The sequence below is a fragment of the Helianthus annuus genome, chromosome 2, assembly GCF_002127325.2.
Source record: "Helianthus annuus cultivar XRQ/B chromosome 2, HanXRQr2.0-SUNRISE, whole genome shotgun sequence".
Lineage (NCBI taxonomy): Eukaryota > Viridiplantae > Streptophyta > Magnoliopsida > Asterales > Asteraceae > Helianthus > Helianthus annuus.
In genome coordinates this window covers 28,227,703-28,247,381 of record NC_035434.2, presented here as the reverse complement: position 1 = coordinate 28,247,381, position 19,679 = coordinate 28,227,703, and the positions used below count along the sequence as shown (strand labels likewise).

General features: G+C 39.6%; 2 protein-coding genes across 2 annotated transcripts in view; both read right to left on the bottom strand.

Moving 5' to 3' along the window:
- The window catches only part of LOC110894862 (monooxygenase 1), a 32,927-nt gene extending 20,654 nt beyond the window's left edge, over positions 1 to 12,273 (bottom strand). The window contains exon 1 of the mRNA XM_022142089.2: positions 11,917 to 12,273. Within this exon, the coding sequence (XP_021997781.1) occupies positions 11,917 to 12,137 (221 nt within the window). The 5' untranslated portion in view covers positions 12,138 to 12,273. The remainder of the gene's footprint in view (positions 1 to 11,916) is intronic.
- Positions 12,274 to 18,391: 6,118 nt separating this feature from the next.
- LOC110892845 (putative clathrin assembly protein At1g25240) lies at positions 18,392 to 19,465 on the bottom strand. Its single transcript, XM_022139987.1, has one exon. The coding sequence runs from the start codon at positions 19,463 to 19,465 to the stop codon at positions 18,392 to 18,394; it is 1,074 nt and encodes a 357-aa protein (XP_021995679.1).
- Positions 19,466 to 19,679: the final 214 nt, after the last annotated feature.

Genomic DNA, 19,679 nt, shown 5'->3' with positions numbered 1-19,679 from the left:
TAATAGGTTATTAAAACCTTAATTTCCAGATCTAGGAGCCCAGTAAAAGCTACGTGCACTCATTATATTTGGTTTATACTTTGCGCAGGTAAATACGTTTAACTTGTTTTCCCTATACGGGCTTGGGGTACGGTATATAAAATACCGCTTGGTCGGGTAATTGACCTTAACCGGTCTTGGTTATGTGCAGTCAAATTAACCCGTTTGAAAATGCTGTTTTGTTTGTTTAACGCCTTTGGGGGCTTAATGAACATGTCCCGGATATCCTTGGCATCATTCAAAGAATGGCCACGACCTTAGCACTCGGGTGTAGGCGTACACCCGTAGTGCTGTATAACATGTATAATCGTCGGTACGAGAGAAGTCTCGCGGCGGAATTATATTAAGTGGTGTGTCTATTAATCTTTAACCCGGCACGACCCGGGCTACCGAACGCAGAATAAACATGTAATTCTTTTACAAGATTATTAAGCAAATAATTATCCCAAGTTATAAAAAGTTTTATGCCACGTGCATTTAAATCAATTTTAAACATTTTCAAAATGAGTCAGTTGAATTGTATTTACCAGTGTAAACTGACGTATTTTCCAAAAAGACTAAGTGCAGGTACTACGCGTAATAGGCTGGTCACTCCTTAAGCATCCATAGAAGTCTCGCAAGCTTAGGATGCATGAAGTCTGTTGAAATGAAGTTTCCTTTTTGTTTGATTCTGCCTGTGGATTCTATTTCGACATTTTGTGATATTTGAATATTACAATAATTTAAGTTGAAATAAATCTATCTTTGCTTCCGCTGTGCATTATAATTTGTGTTGTTTGACTATGATGATATCAACTACGTCACGTCAATCCCCCACCGGGCCCACCGGTGACACGTGGAAATTAGGGGTGTGACAGGTTGGTATCAGAGCCAACACTGAGTGAATTAAACACTAGCCTTTTTGTGTTTAGTCTCAGTGCACGAATTGCACATTCTACGAGTTCCGAGTCTAGACAAAGAACATAGGACAAAACTCTGTTTTGTTTTATTTTGGGTCTTTATTTAATTATATATTGTTGTTATCTAAAACTTGTATGCAGGTCAAAATGCCACCAAGATTTCTTCGCGGACGAGGCAAGGGCCCAGTCACGGGTCACGACCACGAAGCCGGGCCTTCGCACCGGCGTACCCCATCCATTACCATGAGCACTAGTCCACAAGAGCCATGGAGGCTCTATGTCGAGCCCGGGAGACGGTCAGTTTCCCTCAGCTCTTCACCTTCTTACCAGCACTCCTTTGGGCCCCAGTCGGAAAATGAGCCCAACGAGCAACCACCCTCTTTCATACCTCTGCAGAGATCCAACTCTCACCACTCTTTTGGTGACCCAACCCCAGCCTTCCAAAGCCGGTTCAACCCGGCCAACATTTTTCCAGAACCCGGGGGTTTTAACCCACTCGGACCGGAAGACCACTTCTCTGAGGAAAATGACATGGACGAGGATACTGATCCCATGGAGCCTGCTACAGGAACGCCGGACCACCCTATCGAAATCTCGGATGGGTCATCTTTCCACGGATCACCGTACCGCGGTCCGGATAGTTACAAGGAGAGATTCAAGCAGTGGGACTGGTACTTCACGCCCTCTGAGCACTCGTCCCCATATCAGCAGCAGCAGCAACATCAGCAGCAGGATCCTTCCCAGGATTCTCCCTTCGTGGCAGTCACTCCGCCACCACCACCACCAGTGGAACAGCAGCCGCCTCCGGAGCCACCGAGGCGGAGGATGTCAAACGCACGGATGTCCGTGCGAGGGGGTGTCCGTATCAGCACACCCCAACCATCAAGTGGCAGCCATTATCCGCCACTCCTGGAGGAAGAGGAAGAACCACAAATGGGGGGTCCATCAAGCCCCATTCCAGAAATCAACTCAGTGCCTATGGCACCTCCGTTGGGTTTTGACAACCCAATCCCTGCATACGCTGGTTCAGCAGCGTATAACCCCTTTGAGCAGCCAGCACATACTCATTACAACTTCGGCTATGCGGAGGTCAATCCATATCAAGTAGCTCGGGACTACAACGCTCTTCACCCTGAAGGACCATACGGAGGACCATGGACCACTGGTTACCCGACTTATGGGTACCAGCATCCACCACCTCCACCTATGTACCAGCCGCCGCAGCCACAGCTGATTCCGCCAGAACGTCAGCAGGAGGTTCTTGATAGGTTGAACCAAGTCGAACAGGAAGTTCGAGAATACCGCAGGGAACGGCAAGGCTTCTTCAAGGGTCTGTCAGACTTGCTAAAGGGGAAGTCTAAAAGAAGGGGTCATTAAAGACCTTTGTTGGTTGTCTGCTTAGTTGTAATCAGTCCCTGCGTGGACTTTATGTTTTTGTATTCAGCTCCTGCGCGAGCTTGTCTTTTAGTATTCTGCCCCTGCGTGGGCGTGTCTTTCAGTTGACCCCTGCGTAGGTTTGTTTGTTGTTTTATTTGTTGTATTTCGCCCCTGTGTGGGTATGTTGTTTGTAGAAGTCCCGTTTAGGGCAAGTATTGTACTATTGAATCTTTATTAGTGAAATGTTGCCTTTAAATTTTCATGATTATTGTTATAAATAAGTAAATGAACAAACTTAAATTAAAATGAAAATAACATTTCCTAAATTAAAGAAGACCTACCATTAATATAAAATGGCAAAATCTAAAAAGGGACAAGACCTAGCTACATGTCATTTTAGACAAGGCCAAAATGGTATCTCCATAATTAGATTCAGGTCCATAATTAACGTCTCAACTTAGGATTGATTTGCGTTATAAAGAGGATCTAAGGGGTAAAAGCCTAGCCACGTGTCGTCGCAGACATGGCCAAGATGGCAGAACCTGTCTAAAAGATTCCAAATTCTGTTAACATCTGTAAGTATGTTGACATACTAGGCTAATTGTGACACAGTAAAAGTCACATAGGCCATCATTGAAAATTTGGGTTAATTCGAAATTCCCTGTAAGTAAATGTCCATTCCTTGGGAATGAAGTGCCTACGGGTAATAATTAATGTCCTAGGGACTAAGAGACAGTTAGAGTCTGCAACTCACTGTCTAGAATAGGGTAATGAACTGCGGTTCAAACCCTAATACCTTGATTCTGTAAGAATCCGGGTTATAAGCTAACACTGTCCTTGTGACTAAGTTATATGTTAATTCTTAACTATAATATAGGGTTATAATAGAGATCCTGAATTAATGTTTGATTAATAAATTAACCTGCAATGGCTATTTAAAACCATGGTTAATAAAATACATAAAATGCTGTATTAAATGTTAAATAAAACCTTGCCTATTATTGTCTATACGTAGCAATTGAAGCTACATGACGGGATCGGACGAAGTAAATAGCCGTCCGGTGGAAAACCACGATAACGCAAAGATACAGTTAACTGGCGCAGAGTTGAAAGCGCTTGTGGATGATGCGGTTACTAAAGCATTAGAAAGACAGTACAGTGAGTACAGTGGGACCCATAGTAGGACCTTGTCTACACCGCATATCAAATCCAAGACTCATTCGGAGTCTCACAGCAAGCCACCATCTGTCCAACCCAAGTCTAAAAAGGAAGAATCTAAGAAGGATGATGATAGGCATTCTTCGAATGAAAATGATAATCATTCCAAGAAAATCGTGCTTTATGATGCCCCACGTGCCAAGGGTTGCACGTATAAATACTTTGTGTCTTGTAAACCCCGGGATTTCACTGGGGAGAAGGGGGCAGTGGACTGTATGACTTGGCTTGATGAGATGGAGACAGTTGTGGATATAAGTGGCTGTGCTGAAAAAGATATTGTGAAGTTTGTGACACAATCTTTCAAAGGTGATGCACTGCAATGGTGGAAGTCGCTGATTCAAGCCACTGGAAAGATACCTCTATACAGCATGTCTTGGGAACAATTTGTTGCCCTAATCAAGGAGAACTACTGCCCTCAGTACGAGGTCGAAGGAATAGAGTCTGATTTCCTGTCTCTGGTGATGAAGAACCTGGACTGCCAGGCTTACCTCACAACCTTCAATACCTTGTCAAGGCTAGTTCCCTACCTTGTAACACCTGAACCGAAGAGAATAGCCCGTTTCATTAGGGTCTGGCCACAGAAATTAAAGCAAGCGTCAAGGCCTCTCGGCCCACTACTTTTCGATCAGTGGCTGACATATCTCTGTCCCTTACAAAAGACGCAGTTAGACAGAGATCACTGAGAGCCGCAGATACCGAGAAGCGAAAACGCGAAGATGATGGTTCGCGACGCTCAGATAAGAAGCGTAAGGGCAATGACGACCACAAGAAAGGGTCGGGATCCAAGAAGGAGATCAACAGTCGGGTGAAAAACCCAGGTGCAAAGTTTGTAAGAAGCACCATTTCGGGAAATGCAGGCAGGAGTCTAGGTCCCAATCTCAGCAGAAACTATGTGGGATTTGCAAATCCCCAGATCATAAGGCATTAGATTGTAAGAAACTTAAGGATGCCACCTGCTACAATTGTAATGAGAAGGGACATATTAAGCCCAACTGCCCGAAGCTTGCCAAGAAAGCAAAAGAGGGAAAGAAGACTAATGCAAGGGTCTTCCGCATGGATGCAAAGGAAGCTATTCAGGATGATAATGTCATAACAGGTACTTTTCTCGTTAATGATGTCTACGCAAGGGTATTGTTTGACTCTGGGGCGGATAGGTCCTTTGTAGATAATAAGTTCTGTGAACTGTTGAAATTACCTGTTAAAGTTCTAAGTATGAAATATGAAGTGGAATTAGCTGATGGAACAATAGAAACAGTTTCGACTGTATTAGATGGATGTGTCCTATCCATTAGGAAACACTCTTTTCCTTTGTCCTTGTTACCCTTTAAGCTAGCCGGCTTTGATGTAGTAATAGGAATGGATTGGTTATCGCATAACTAAGCCCAGATAATGTGCAACAAGAAGCAGGTAGTAATCAAGACCCCATCTGGTGAGCCACTCACTATTCAGGGAGATACTCAACACGGAATGCCAGAGCGTGTGGCCATGCTTAAGGCATCCGGATGCACGAGTAGGGGTTGTGTCATTTATATGGCACGAGTAACCATTGATGAGAAGAAGCCCAGGATCGAAGACATACTGGTCATTTCTGATTATCCCGAGGTTTTTCCGGAGGAACTACCTGGGTTGCCACCAGATAGGCAGGTGGAATTTAGGATTGACATCATCCCCGGAGCTGCACCAGTGGCCAGAGCACCATATAGATTAGCACCAACGGAGATGAAGGAATTAAGGACACAGCTAGATGATTTACTAGCTAAAAGTTTTATTAGACCTAGTTCGTCCCCATGGGGAGCACCAATTCTGTTCGTTAAAAAGAAGGATGGATCAATGCGTCTATGCATTGATTACCGTGAGCTAAACAAGGTTACTATCAAGAACAGATATCCTTTGCCTAGAATCGATGATCTATTCGACCAGCTACAGGGAGCGAGTTACTTTTCTAAGATAGATCTCAGGTCAGGCTATCATCAATTAAAGGTCAAAGAGGAGGATGTACATAAGACCGCGTTTAGGACTCGTTATGGTCATTACGAGTTCCTAGTGATGCCTTTTGGGCTCACCAACGCACCTGCCGCATTCATGGATCTCATGAATCGCGTATGCAAGCCTTATTTGGATAAATTTGTCATCGTCTTCATCGACGACATCCTCATCTACTCAAAGAACCAAGCTGACCATGAGAAGCATCTTCGGTGCATTCTTAAGCTACTCCATCAAGAGAAGCTCTATGCCAAGTTTTCAAAGTGTGAATTTTGGCTCCGCGAAGTCCAGTTCCTTGGTCATGTTGTGAGCGAACGTGGAATTCAAGTAGATCCCGCAAAGATAGAAGCTATTATGAACTGGCAAGAGCCAAAGACACCTTCAGAGATTCGTAGCTTCCTAGGTTTGGCTGGATACTATAGGCGTTTTATTGAAAACTTCTCAAGGATTGCTGCAACCTTAACGTCGTTAACACGTAAGAACATTAAGTTTAATTGGGGGCCTAAGCAGCAAGAATCCTTCGATATCTTGAAGCAGAAGTTGAGTAACGCTCCACTGCTGACTCTACCTGAAGGCATTGAAGAATTTGTGGTATATTATGATGCATCACACACCGGAATGGGTTGTGTGTTAATGCAAAAGGGCAAGGTCATAGCCTACGCTTCACATCAATTAAAGGTGCATGAAAAGAATTACACCACCCATGACTTGGAGTTGGGTGCCGTTGTATTTGCACTAAAGCTTTGGAGGCATTATCTGTATGGGACAAAGTGTGTGATCTATTCCGACCACAAGAGCCTTCAACACTTGTTTAATCAGAAAGATTTGAACATGAGGCAGCGACGATGGATGGAAACCTTGAACGATTATGATTGTGAAATAAGATACCATCCAGGCAAGGCCAATGTAGTCGCAGATGCTTTGAGCAGGAAGGAAAGAGTGAAGCCGATAAGGATCAATGCCAAGAGCATTGAAATTAAGAGCAGTTTGAATGAAAGGTTGTTAGCTGCACAAAAGGAAGCTGTGTTGGAAGCTAACTATCCTGAAGAGAAATTAGGAGTAACTGAAGAACAGTTGTCCTAAGATAAAGACGGAATGTTGAGATTAAATGGACGAATATGGGTCCCTGTATATGGAGGACTTCGAGATGTTATCCTCAAGGAAGCCCACATTTCCAAGTATTCCGTCCATCCTGGAGCTGATAAGATGTACCAGGATTTAAAGGCAAATTATTGGTGGATAGGCTTGAAGAAGTCTATAGCTGCTTATGTAGCTAAATGCTTGACGTGTGCTAAAGTCAAAGCTGAACATCAGAAACCGTCAGGTCTGTTGCAACAGCCTGAGATTCCCACTTGGAAATGGGAAATGGTGACAATGGACTTCATCACCAAATTGCCTAAGACGCCGAAGGGAAATGATACTATATGGGTCATAGTTGATAGACTGACTAAGTCAGCACATTTCCTGCCCATTAGAGAAACCTTCAGCTCTGACATGTTAGCCCAACTGTACGTGGATAAGATTGTGTCCTTGCATGGCGTACCAGTATCTATTATCTCAGATCGAGATACTAGATACACATCTCACTTCTGGAAGAGTTTCCAACAGTCTCTGGGCACTCAATTGAATTTCAGTATGGCTTACCATCCTCATACGGATGGGCAGAGTGAGCGTACTATTCAGACGTTGGAAGACATGCTGCGTGCATGTGTAATTGATCTAGGAGGTAGTTGGGACAGGCATTTACCGTTGGTTGAGTTCTCCTACAATAATAGCTACCATACTAGCATTAAGGCTGCGCCTTTTGAGGCACTATATGGTAGAAAGTGCAGAACGCCCATTTGCTAGGCAGAAGTGGGAGATACGCAATTATCAGGTCCTGACTTAGTCTTCGAGACAACGGACAAGATTGTCCAAATTCGCGACCGCCTGAAAGCTGCTCGAGATAGGCAGAAGAGCTATGCAGATGAAAGGCGAAAGCCTCTCAAGTTTGAGGTTGGCGATAAAGTTTTGCTCAAAGTATCACCTTGGAAAGGGGTGATGCGATTTGGCAAGAAAGGTAAGTTAAGCCCAAGGTATATAGGACCATTCGAAATCATCGAATGTGTAGGATCAGTGGCTTATAAGTTAAACTTACCTGAGGAGCTCGATGGTATTCATAATGTATTCCACGTCTGCAATCTGAAGAAATGTCTAGCTGATGAGTCGCTAGTCATACCACACACGGATGTGCATATAGACGAGAGCTTAAAATTTGTGGAAAAACCTGTATCGATTGAAGATCGACAGGTGAAAAAGCTTCGAAGAAAGCTTGTACCTATTGTCAAGGTAAAGTGGGACGCCCGCAGAGGTCCTGAATACACGTGTGAGTTAGAGTCCACAATGAAAGAAAAATACCCTCAATTATTTCCATAAATCTCGAGGTCGAGATTTCTTTTAAGGGGGTGAGGATGTAACACCTCGAAAATTCCTGTCCTTTAAAATAAAGACATGTGCCATGAGAGACAGACGTGTTAGGAAAACCGGATCAAATAAAAAGATGTATGGTAGGATTTTTAACAAAGGGCGTCATGTTATTAAAATACCTCTGAACGACCCAAAGGGCGACATGTTATTAAAACACCTCTGAGCGACCCGAATTCATAAATCCCAAGACCCTTAAATCGTTTGATAAACATCTTATATGCTAACCGGTTGTTCCAAATAAATAAAGTTCCATCTTTATTATGGACTTCGGATTAGTAGGTTTGTTACTACTGAAAATGCTAAATAAAGTCCTTGTAAATAGGGAATCAAGAATAGTTATGTAGCTTATTAAACTATTATGAGAATCCAAGACATGTTCTTGGTATTTCCGTCATCTTGCAAGTCCCTTAAGAAGTCAATTAAAGGAGGGGACATGTAAGAACCATCCAAGCATGCAATGGCTGAGCAGATGGCCCCACAACTGAAAAAGATGGACTGAATTCGGAATTGTTTTGGTTGCATGGTCAAGACTTAAAAGTTTTAAAAATTTTGTCCTCTGACCATCGGTTACGGACCGCAAGGCCCTAGGCTTACGGTCCGTAAGGAGGGTACCTGGGCGTTTTCAGCAAAGGTCGGTTACGGACCGTAGCCATTTCAGCATACGGTCCGCAAGAGGTGCTTACGGACCGCAAGGCCTTACGCTTACGGTCCGTAAGGCTGTCGCTGGCAGCAAGTTTTGGACAGCTGCCTGTTCAGCCCGTTACACCGACTTAAAAGGATGGTTTTCGAAATCAAGGGCTTGCTAGGCAGTATTTAGCCTATTAGGGACACTTGGGTTGATCTTGTAACCATTCTAGGCTAGCTTGGCATGATCTTGGACCTTGTAGTTCACTATATAAGTGCATGAGGTTGTAACCATTTCCTCTTGCTCACTTGGGACTTTGGTTCAAGACTTCTCTGGAGCTTTTCTGGACAACATCAAGTTCTCATTAAATCCCTAACCCTTCTTAGGACTCTTGTAAGTGTCCTTAACATCTTTTAAGTTGTTTTAGCTTAGTTAATTAGCTAAAAGTCAAACCGTCGTAATTAAGGTTTGACTTCGTGATTAATTAAAATGTACTCAGTCAAATCACGAATTAAAAGTACCTTTCAGTAGGTAATTACGCGGGTAACAAACCCTTAAAAGGGTATTTCCAGAATCCCACTCTAACTATGTTAATTGTCGAGTCAAAGCTTATTATAAAAAGTCAACAGAAAGGTTATTTGCGAATTAATACATAATTAGCAATGTAGGTTACATGCAACCTGTTTGATCATTAAAATAACTTGGTAACTAATGTAAGAACATGTTCCAACATGTTCAACTCGACAATTTTCAGTCTAGGCTCGGTTTGGAACCGAAAGTCGCAAAGTTTGACTTCTGCTTTGACTTTCAGTTCTGACCCGTTTAAGCCAAGATTAGGATTGCCTTAGAGCTTCTTTTGAACCTATTTACATGTTAGTATAACTCTCTGAGATTATACAACTTGGTTCATTAAATATCCTATTCACATGCATGTTTCCGTTAATCGCTTATATGTTGACCATTATGCCCATTTGACCTTAAAATGTGATTTTTTATAATGTAAAAGGGTAGGCACCTTAACTACTGATTTATAAACTTGCACCTAAAATTTGAAGTCAGTTTGAGGTCTAGATTAAGAGTTATGCTCAATAGCGTAATTAAGAGCTTCTTTACTAATTAATTGGCGTAAATTACACATAGCCTAACAAAACCCAAATTTTTATACCAAACTTGTTACCTACTGTTATAAAATAATATTTTGGGAACTTTGAAGATTTTTATTTATTTTTAGGCTGAGCATAACTTAGTGTTCTAAGATTGATTCGGTTTATGCCGGTTTTGCCTTTTTAGCCATAAATTGAGTTTTACAAATCCTTTTGACCTCAAACCAATTTCTACTGATTTGTTATGATAAATAAATTATTTTGAGCCTTCTAGAATATTAAAAATATCAGCTTTTTACAGAAAACCCGGAAATGGCTCTAAATCGCCTTTTTAGGCATTTTTAACGCATAAGTGTGCACTAGAACCTTATTAAGCCTAAGGGATTAAAACTACTGATGTAATTAGTGAATTTTTATATTTTAAACAGTAGGCAAATGTTTTGAACTCGGAATTCCAGAATTGACCTTTTAGGCACATGTGAAATTACCAAAATGCCCCTACGGTGCATGGTAAGGTTAAAGATGATAAATTTCACATAAATTTGGTACCCTACTGTTATAACTTAGTAAATTAAATATATTTACTAATTTAATCAGACCTGTAACTCAGGTTATCATTTTAACCCTGTTATACCTTTTAAAATGACCAAAACGCCCTTATGTGGCATAGTTTTGGTTTAAAATCATGTGGGGCATAATGGAAGGTATCATTCTGATATCACAACATATTTTAAGCATATTGACTTCAGAAACTTGTATTTGACTCTTATGGTTACTCGTTACGCGCTATACGCGTTCGGATCGGCTTATGTGGCTAGTTTGGCCATTTTAGCCGAAACGGGTCAAATCATATCTTTTCGGTCTCAAAATTCAGAATGTGATTATATTACCCATATAAAACAAGTGTGCAAGCTTGTTGGGTCAAAACCAAATTCTAAAACGGTCTTCGCCTTATTGTGCGTTTAAAACCGTAATCTTTATATAAAACTAACCGGTCTAAACTTAAGACCCGTTAGGATTCTAATAGGTTATTAAAACGTTAATTTCCAGATCTAGGAGCCCAGTAAAAGCTACGTGCACTCGTTATATTTGGTTTATACTTTGCGCAGGTAAATACGTTTAACTTATTTTCCCTATACGGGCTTGGGGTACGGTATATAAAATACCGCTTGGTCGGGGAATTGACCTTAACCGGTCTTGGTTATGTGCAGTCAAATTAACCCGTTTGAAAATGCTGTTTTGTTTGTTTAACGCCTTTGGGGGCTTAATGACCATGTCCCGGATATCCTTGGCATCATTCAAAGAATGGCCACGACCTTAGCACTCGGGTGTAGGCGTACACCCGTAGTGCTGTATAACATGTATAATCGTCGGTACGAGAGAAGTCTCGCGGCGGAATTATATTAAGTGGTGTGTCTATTAATCTTTAACCCGGCACGACCCGGGCTACCGAACGCAGAATAAACATGTAATTCTTTTACAAGATTATTAAGCAAATAATTATCCCAAGTTATAAAAAGTTTTATGCCACGTGCATTTAAATCAATTTTAAACATTTTCAAAATGAGTCAGTTGAATTGTATTTACCAGTGTAAACTGACGTATTTTCCAAAAAGACTAAGTGCAGGTACTACGCGTAATAGGCTGGTCACTCCTTAAGCATCCATAGAAGTCTCGCAAGCTTAGGATGCATGAAGTCTGTTGAAATGAAGTTTCCTTTTTGTTTGATTCTGCCTATGGATTCTATTTCGACATTTTGTGATATTTGAATATTACAATAATTTAAGTTGAAATAAATCTATCTTTGCTTCCGCTGTGCATTATAATTTGTGTTGTTTGACTATGATGATATCAACTACGTCACGTCAATCCCCCACCGGGCCCACCGGTGACACGTGGAAATTAGGGGTGTGACAGGTTGTCGGTGATACCCCTTTCTAAACGATATCTATTGTGAATTGGTATTGTCACAAAATAAGTTTGGTGTTCCAAGTTTAAATGATAATTAGCTAAATAAATTAAAAACACCATCTATATGTTTTTGTTAACAATCTTTTACACCTATATAGAATCTCATATTATACTTACAAGTTTGGTGTTCCAAGTATAAATGATTTAAACACACATCACTTTTAGGAGGACAAAAAACATCCACTATATATATCTTCTTATGTAAGGTCATATATACACAAAGCTAAGGACGTACCTCTGAAGAGGGATGGCAGTGCGCCGGAGGGTCTCAGCGACACCAAGCTGATCGAGAGCTCGCCACCCGTTGGGGCGGATGCCGATTGCTGCTCCAGTGACGTTCCTCAGGCTTTCAGCCCTCTCCATTACTACACTTTTTATCCCCTTCTTGTGAAGAGCAAGGGCCGTCGCTAACCCACAAATCCCGGCTCCAATTATCACTACTTCGTCATCATTCATTGCTACTAAATATTTTAGAGAGAGAGAACATGTAAGAAAGAAGAGAGTACAAGTGTGATGCTAGTAACTGGTTCGTAGTTGATCATATAAGGCGTTGAAAACAATGGGTACCCAATAAGGTACAATGGTCATAAAGATATTGTTGTTATAATGCTTAGAGTACAAGTATGATGCTAGTAACTGTTATTTTATAATTGAATTTGGGACAGGAATTTGTGCAATCACCACTTTTTAGTTTTCATAATTTTGATTTTTGGAAACAGTACATACTTTTCGGAATAAATCTCTAGATATTAAGTCATTTAAACCTAAATTCATATAAATTTTATGTGTTATTACTATTTTGTTTGGTATTATCATATTTTAAATTTTAAATAAAAATAGATGTGTACATAAAAATTCAAGTAAAAACTAAAAAGATTAGCAGTACTATTGACGCAGACTCTTGGTAATCATTGTGAACATGAAGCTCAAACAAACCACCAAACTAGGACGTCAACATCAATTGATGTCCAATTGACGAACACAAATGTGTGAAATGGGATTTGTTTCAAAGTAAAAAGAAAACTGAAACTCGTTTTCCTTAATAGCAAAAGCCGTTCAATTTGATGGCCCTGAACACTATATAGACTGCCACATCGAATGACAAATGTGTGAATATTAACCCATTAAAAAATTTCTATCTATACGGGTCGTATACCATTATACGGTCCGTATAAAGATATCGTATACGTTGTATACAACCAAAGTTTGTTTTAACATGGTGTAATAGAATAAATATAAACTGACAAAGTCTGTAGGCACAGACTTTGTGAGTCTATATTATATTCTATACGGGACGTATAACCTTATACATCCCGTATATACTATGTTAAAAAAGGATTTTACCATGTGTTAACATTAAGTGTCTCCATTAGTAAAACGTGCCGTTTCATCTCGAGTTCGATTCTCCCATCATATTTTTTTGTATTTAAAAAAAAAAAAAAAACACAAACCGCAAGACCCATATTTTAGGGTTAAACTAGAAAACAAAAGGCGTGAATGAACTCAACAGACCGCCCTCTTGAGACTCTGCCATCGGTTCCACCAATCCAAATCTCTCTCACTCTCTCAACGGTAAGTTGTTGATTTACGAACACAACAATTATATACATAAGCATCCATATCTTAAGTAACAGCTGATTTAAGTAGTAAGCCTTCATTTATCCTTTTCCTACTTTGTGATTTATTTCTTTTGAGTATTTGTTCAGTTTGATTTTTTTATCTTTCAACATATGTTATGTCTGATTTTTAAGTGCAATTGAATATGCATTGGACTTTGAATTGAATCAAGTTATTTATTTGTGGTTTCCGTAATTTAAAATTTGTGTTACAGGGGGTCGTGAAATTAGAATCTAGGAGTCACAAATTAGTTGCCAAATTTAAATGGATTGGTCGTTTGTTTATTTATTTATTTTATAATCATGTATTTGATCATCGTTGAAAATTTTAAACAATGGAGGGGTGAATCTATGTGTTTGTTTTGTTATAAAGTGTTGGTTGTTTTTTTTTTTTTTTTAATTGTGATTGGTTTGGTTTGCCTGCTGAAAAAAATGCACACCACTTTTCAGGCTATATGTTTTTACACATCTCTACTAATACTTGAGAATCTTAGATATCTATACTCACTTATAGTCGAATTTTATAACCAGTGCAGTACCGACTATTTTTGATGTATGAATTCGTATTTTTTATGTTACCTGACTTGAATCTTGGCCACAAGTTTGGTTTTTGTTTCACAATGCCTTATTCTGTTGATCACTGAATGGCTGAAATGTGCTCATGTAGCTTATTTTTAGTTGAGAGACCACCAAAACTTTCTCAAACTTCATACTCTTATTTTTATTTTGTTTGTTTGAAATTAAGTCAGAGTTTACCTTTATATATATTGCCGGACTGAAAATTCCAAACTAGGCTCTTAATATTACAGTAGACGGGCCTCATTCCTGATGCGCCCTTTTTAGCCATGCCTATCGTCTTGACATCCATTACATAACATTATATATATTGAGATTTTACAAACACATTGTCACAATTAGTCTATCTAAAAGCCTTCGCTTCTTGCACCTAGGTGCATTTTCTAGGCGAGGCCCAATAAATGCGCTTCTAGTTTCTAGGCGCTCACTTCTTGAGGTTGACAACACTTATGACGGTATTGATGATTTATGAAGAACAATGATCATTTGAACCTTTACTATTGTTGAACTTTTGGTTTTCGTGTTTGAACGTTTTGGTACTTTACTTTTAAGTTTGAACATTTTTTTATTCACGTTTTGGAATTACATTTGAATCTTGATTATTTTAAAACTTTTGTTACTAATTAGATGCTATTAAATGTTATATAATAGCTTTTGTTTATTTTATTTGAAGAATAGTCTTTTTTTCTAATACATAATATGTTTTTAATTTTTTCATTTAAGTGCGCTTTTTTTTTTCTCAGGCCCTCATTTTTTTTGAGCCTTGCGTCTAGGCCCCAGGCACGGCCTATGCGCCTAGCGCCGCTAGTGCTATTGATAACTACGAGTCTATCTAATGTCGACCATTCCTAGAATCAACAAAAGTGGACATAAGGATCTTAAACAAATTAAATACATAACAACAATTAGTCCATCTCATAATGATCATTCATTCTTAGTAGATTATAACAGCAAAAGGTACACCAACTTCACTATGGGAGGCATCCATTTGATTTTCTGTATTTTTTGTTTCACTTGGAGATCTATCGGAGAATAGAAAATTCAGAAAATCTAATGGATGTCTCCCATAGTGAAGTTGGTGTACCTTTTGCTGTTATGGTATACTAAGAATGATCATTATGAGATGGACTAATTGTTGTTATGTATTTAATTTGTTTAGGATTCTTATGTCCACTTTTGATAGCATAGTTATCAAAAGGCATCGCCTCTTACGCGAGGCGAGGCAATTGCGCCTTAAGTCAAGGCAGTTGCGCTTTGATTCTCCAGGTGATGGTCCATGCGCAGATTCCGGCGAGATTCTTGAGAGTTTTCGACCAAATTCTGCAAGATTCTAGCTAGATTTCTACTTTTATCAAACGAAACTACTTTTCTACACTAATAAACTAGCATTTTGTAACTTTTGGTACTATATACAGGATATTAACTGTTATATAATAGCTTTAGTTTATTTTAATTGAAGAATAGTATTAATTTTCTATTATATAAAAATATTTTTAGTTTTTTTTTTTTTTTTGTTGTTATACGCTTTTTTTTTCTGAGGCCCGCGCTTTTTTTGCGGCGCGCCTAGGCCCCAAGCGAGGCCTATGCGCCTTGAGTGCGCCTAACGCCTTTAATAACTATGTTAGATGGACTAATTGTGTTATGTACTTAGTCTGTTCAGGCTATCCTACTATCGTAAGATGAAGTAAAAGGAAATTAATTGCAAACCCAGATGTGTTTGGTGTAACTACGGTATTACAAAACTATATGTAATACTGACCTTGGGATAACAACAGGGCAATTTTCTACTTTGTATTTTGTGGTATTCAGATGTGGCTAGTGTTGGTTTGGTCTTTTTTGTGGTTTTTTTTGTCTCTTGTCTACTATTTTTATCTGCCAATCTTTACTTTCTTTTGGTTTACAACGGACCCGTATGTATTGTTAATTTGGAGTTAAATCTGATTCCACATCTCAAGGTTCATAAAGATTGTCAAGACTTGTTTTTAGTTGTCAAGACTTGGTGATTGATAATGATTTAGTTGTGGCATAAGATTATTTGCTATGGTCAAATGAGTTAAGTAACCATAGTAGGATATATAAGATAACTCTCTCAGTTTTTGTCATTCGGTCACTCTCTGTGCTATATATACGCTATGTAGTCAATATCCTGATATATCATCGATATATCAGTGATATATCGGTTATCAGTCCTTTGCCGAGATATTAGTGCAAAATATCGGTATCGATAATGTCGGCGATATTGACTAATATATCACCGATTATCCCGATATCAGTACCTTTCTTCTTGGTTCTACCATTCGTCTTGCTTGTTGTTGTTATTAGTGTTTTAAGTCTTAGGGGCTGTTTGGCAACCTCTGACTGGATAAGTGCTGAACCAATAAGAGGTCTGGATGAGTAGAGACTCTGAACCAGTAAGTGCTGAGCCAATAAGTGTTGTTTGGTTGGACCTCTGAATGACTGTGCAGAATGACTATTTTACCCCTCTGAAGTATTATGTGTTGAATGAAATGTATCTGTTTTGCCAGAGAGTTCTGAATAACTATACAAAATGATGAAAATACAAAACATCGTGTAAATTCCAAATTACACGTAAATCCTTCGCAATCCATGAAAAATACCAAAACCCAAATGAAAATTAATACTTTGCGTCCAATTTTTATCAAAATGTTTTTTTATAGATAATATCATATATGATAGAAGGATTAGGATCAAATACAAAGGATCCTAATTGTAAGAAGTGTAAGAAGGATTTATAGAGTGACAAGTGTCCAATAACCTAAAAAAACCCACTACACAAAAAAACCCCACTACAAAAAAAAATAAAAAAACCCTTAAACATCCACCACCACCAAAAACCTAACCCCCCCCCCCCCCTCCCCCCCCCCCCCACACACACACACACACATCACCCACCCAGAAAAAAAAATTTTTTTTTTTTCTTTTGTCGAGGGGGTGGGGGTTTAGGTTTTTGGGTGGTGGTGGGGGTGGGTGGGTGTTTAGGTTTTTTTTAGATTTTTTATAGGTTTTTTTTTTTTTTTTGGGGGGGGGGGGGGTGTTAGGGTTTTTTTTAGGTTTTTGGGGGGTGGGGGGGGGGTTAGGTTTTTTGGGGGTTTTTTTGGTGAGATATAGTTTTTTTTTTTTGCCGGGGGGGGGGGGGGGGGTTAGGTTTTTGGGTGGCTGTGGGTGTTTAGGTTTTTGGTGGTGATGTAATGGGTTTAGTTTTAGCTTATTGTACACTTGTCACTCTATAAATCCTTCTTACACTTCTTACAATTAAAAGCCTTTGTAGAATAACTTGACCCTATGATCGAAATGGTTTGTTATAGTTTTATTATAAATGATAAATATATTGCATGTTGTCATGTTATGGTCTATTAAAGTTGAAACACAATCTGTCCAAAGTAAGAACAGTTATCTTGAATGATATGCTGTAGGTTTGGAAGGACTCACCGATCTGTGAGGTTTACAAGAGGTTTGTTACTCTAAAGTTAATCACCTAACGAATGGCAAGTCAAGAGGATGTGAAGCATATCGAGGACTGCTCTGTTGCCAAGTAAGTTCTTTTAACTTTTACGTTTTGGTAAATGTAATAATCTAAAAAGAAAAGAATGAAACTTTTGGAATGTACTCATTTGCAGTGCGTTGGGCACATGGGTTTTCTCCGTAGCTGGTGCTTTGCTTGCTATACCGATAGGAATAAAGAGGAAATCACTTGCACCCCTCGTGTTTTTTGGGACTACAGGGACAATGGTCGATATAATTTTGGGAATTAGTGCCTGCGAGAGAGAACATGCTGAACGCCAAATGAAGATTCTTGAACAACAAACTTCTTCTTCTGATGATGATGATGCATTTTGAGCCTTGTTTTCACGGTTATCGATATTTTGTTCTAGAACTTTGTTTAGTCGATAAAGTTTGATCTGTGATGACATCAACTTTCGTTTGAACATTCCAAATCTTAGCGTAAAATAATTTGGAAGAATATGCGTTATAACTCACCTCTTGAGGTCAAATATAATTGTGTTTGATTTTGAGATTGACGCTTGTTTGTTAGGGCTGCCTTGGTCCGTTTGACTCTTCAAAGTCAATTGGTTCATTTGTCGGCCCCGGTAATCAAACTAGTTTTAGAAATTTGTGAAGCATGCTTAGATTATGTTTCATAATCTCTAGATCAAGTGGTGGAAGGCTTGCATTTCTTTTGAGAGATGCAAGTTCAACTCTCACTTGGTGCAGAGTGAGGCATTGGTGGGCAATGATAGGAGACCTAGGGAAACCTGGGTTCGATCCCTGAGCCAAACGGGTTTTACCGGTAATTTCACCGTCGTGCCTACGGGCGGGTGGGTTACCGGGTTTTCCCCGGCATTGGTGGTGGACTCGGGTTACTCTCGGAGTACTCCGTTTGGTCCAGTGGGTGCCCCGAGAGTGCTCGGGATTGATTCTGTTGACCGTTAAAAAAAAAAGATTATGTTTCATTATGTTTTTATTGAAGCTTCTCCATAATTGCTATCTAGGAATTATTTAAAGGCTAATCAGATCTGGGAAAGGATCATGGAGTCTGGTGTTGTTCTTCACAGGACGAGAAATCAGAGCGGGATTTGATTTCTTCTGCTCTTCATAATCGGTAATTACGCTTTTCAAACTTGATATTGAATTGTTTGTTACAACTATAACTGATTTCACCTCTTCTTTTGGAAGCTTTAATTCTCCACTAATTATGTCTTTGAGCTCTTGAATAACCTCTTCTGGAATTAGCGCCATTTTGGGGCATTCGGAGGTGTTACCGACCCCGATATCCCTGCAGAACTCGAAAAACATCGAGACTTCTTCGCCTTGAGCTTTTGCTTTCTGCACAATCGGTAAGGCAATTACAGCCTCGTTTTTTCCCACGGGGTAAATCTTCATGAGAAGGGTTCCAATCCCTATGCTAATTCGGCTATAGATATCGTAAATCTCAATCATGATGCAGTCCATGGCTTCAAGAACAAGAACATTGACCGTTTGACTCGATTTCGGTTGGATCCTGAGCAATGAATCAAGCAAGCCTTGGAGTCTTTGTAACCAAATCAAATCTTGTATCATCAACATTCGTTTTTGCTCTTCGTTTGTTTCGTCTCCCAATGTACGTTTAATCTGTTCTTGTGAATGGAGTGATATGAAGGCCGATTTCTGATCCAGAAAAGCATAATAACCATGGATAAACGCGTTTACATTTCCACGCTTTTCTTTAAGATTCTCCTTAAGATTCAACAGATCAGACGGTAATTGTCCGATCTGTTGAATCCCGGGAACCTTACAAGTAAAAACTCCATGCAAGAGCATGAGTCCCTTCAACACCACTGCCCAGTTGTGGGTCCTCTTCATCCTACGAAACAGGATCCACAACACACGATACAAACATTCGTCAGAAATCCTCACCCATGTGAAAACATGTTGAGTGGCGTGATAATCGACGATCGATTCATCATGGGAGGTAGCCTTGATGACTGCGGTTTCTATACTCGGGTTGCGAAGCATAGACCGAGAAGTCAAATTCGCTCTGAGAAGACTTGTTCGGTCTTTTCGGACGCCGGAAGCTCTCTTCCATAGTTTCATTTTGATGGTTTTGATTTGAATTCTTGTTGGAATGGAATTTATTTAGTTTGGTTGGTTGCAGTCAAAAGTTTGATCAGAAATGTGCGTGTTGTTTGGTCTAGAATGAAGTTGACTTTGACAACTGTTTCATTGGGTTTGAACGTTTCTTTCTTTTTTTTTTTTTTCTAAAATTAGAAACTCTTTTGCAATTATTTAATTCAGTTTTGTTCTACCA

Bases quoted from the DNA above. Each gene is read 5' to 3' on its own strand.
- LOC110892845 (XM_022139987.1), bottom strand. From the start codon at position 19,465: ATGAAACTATGGAAGAGAGCTTCCGGCGTCCGAAAAGACCGAACAAGT.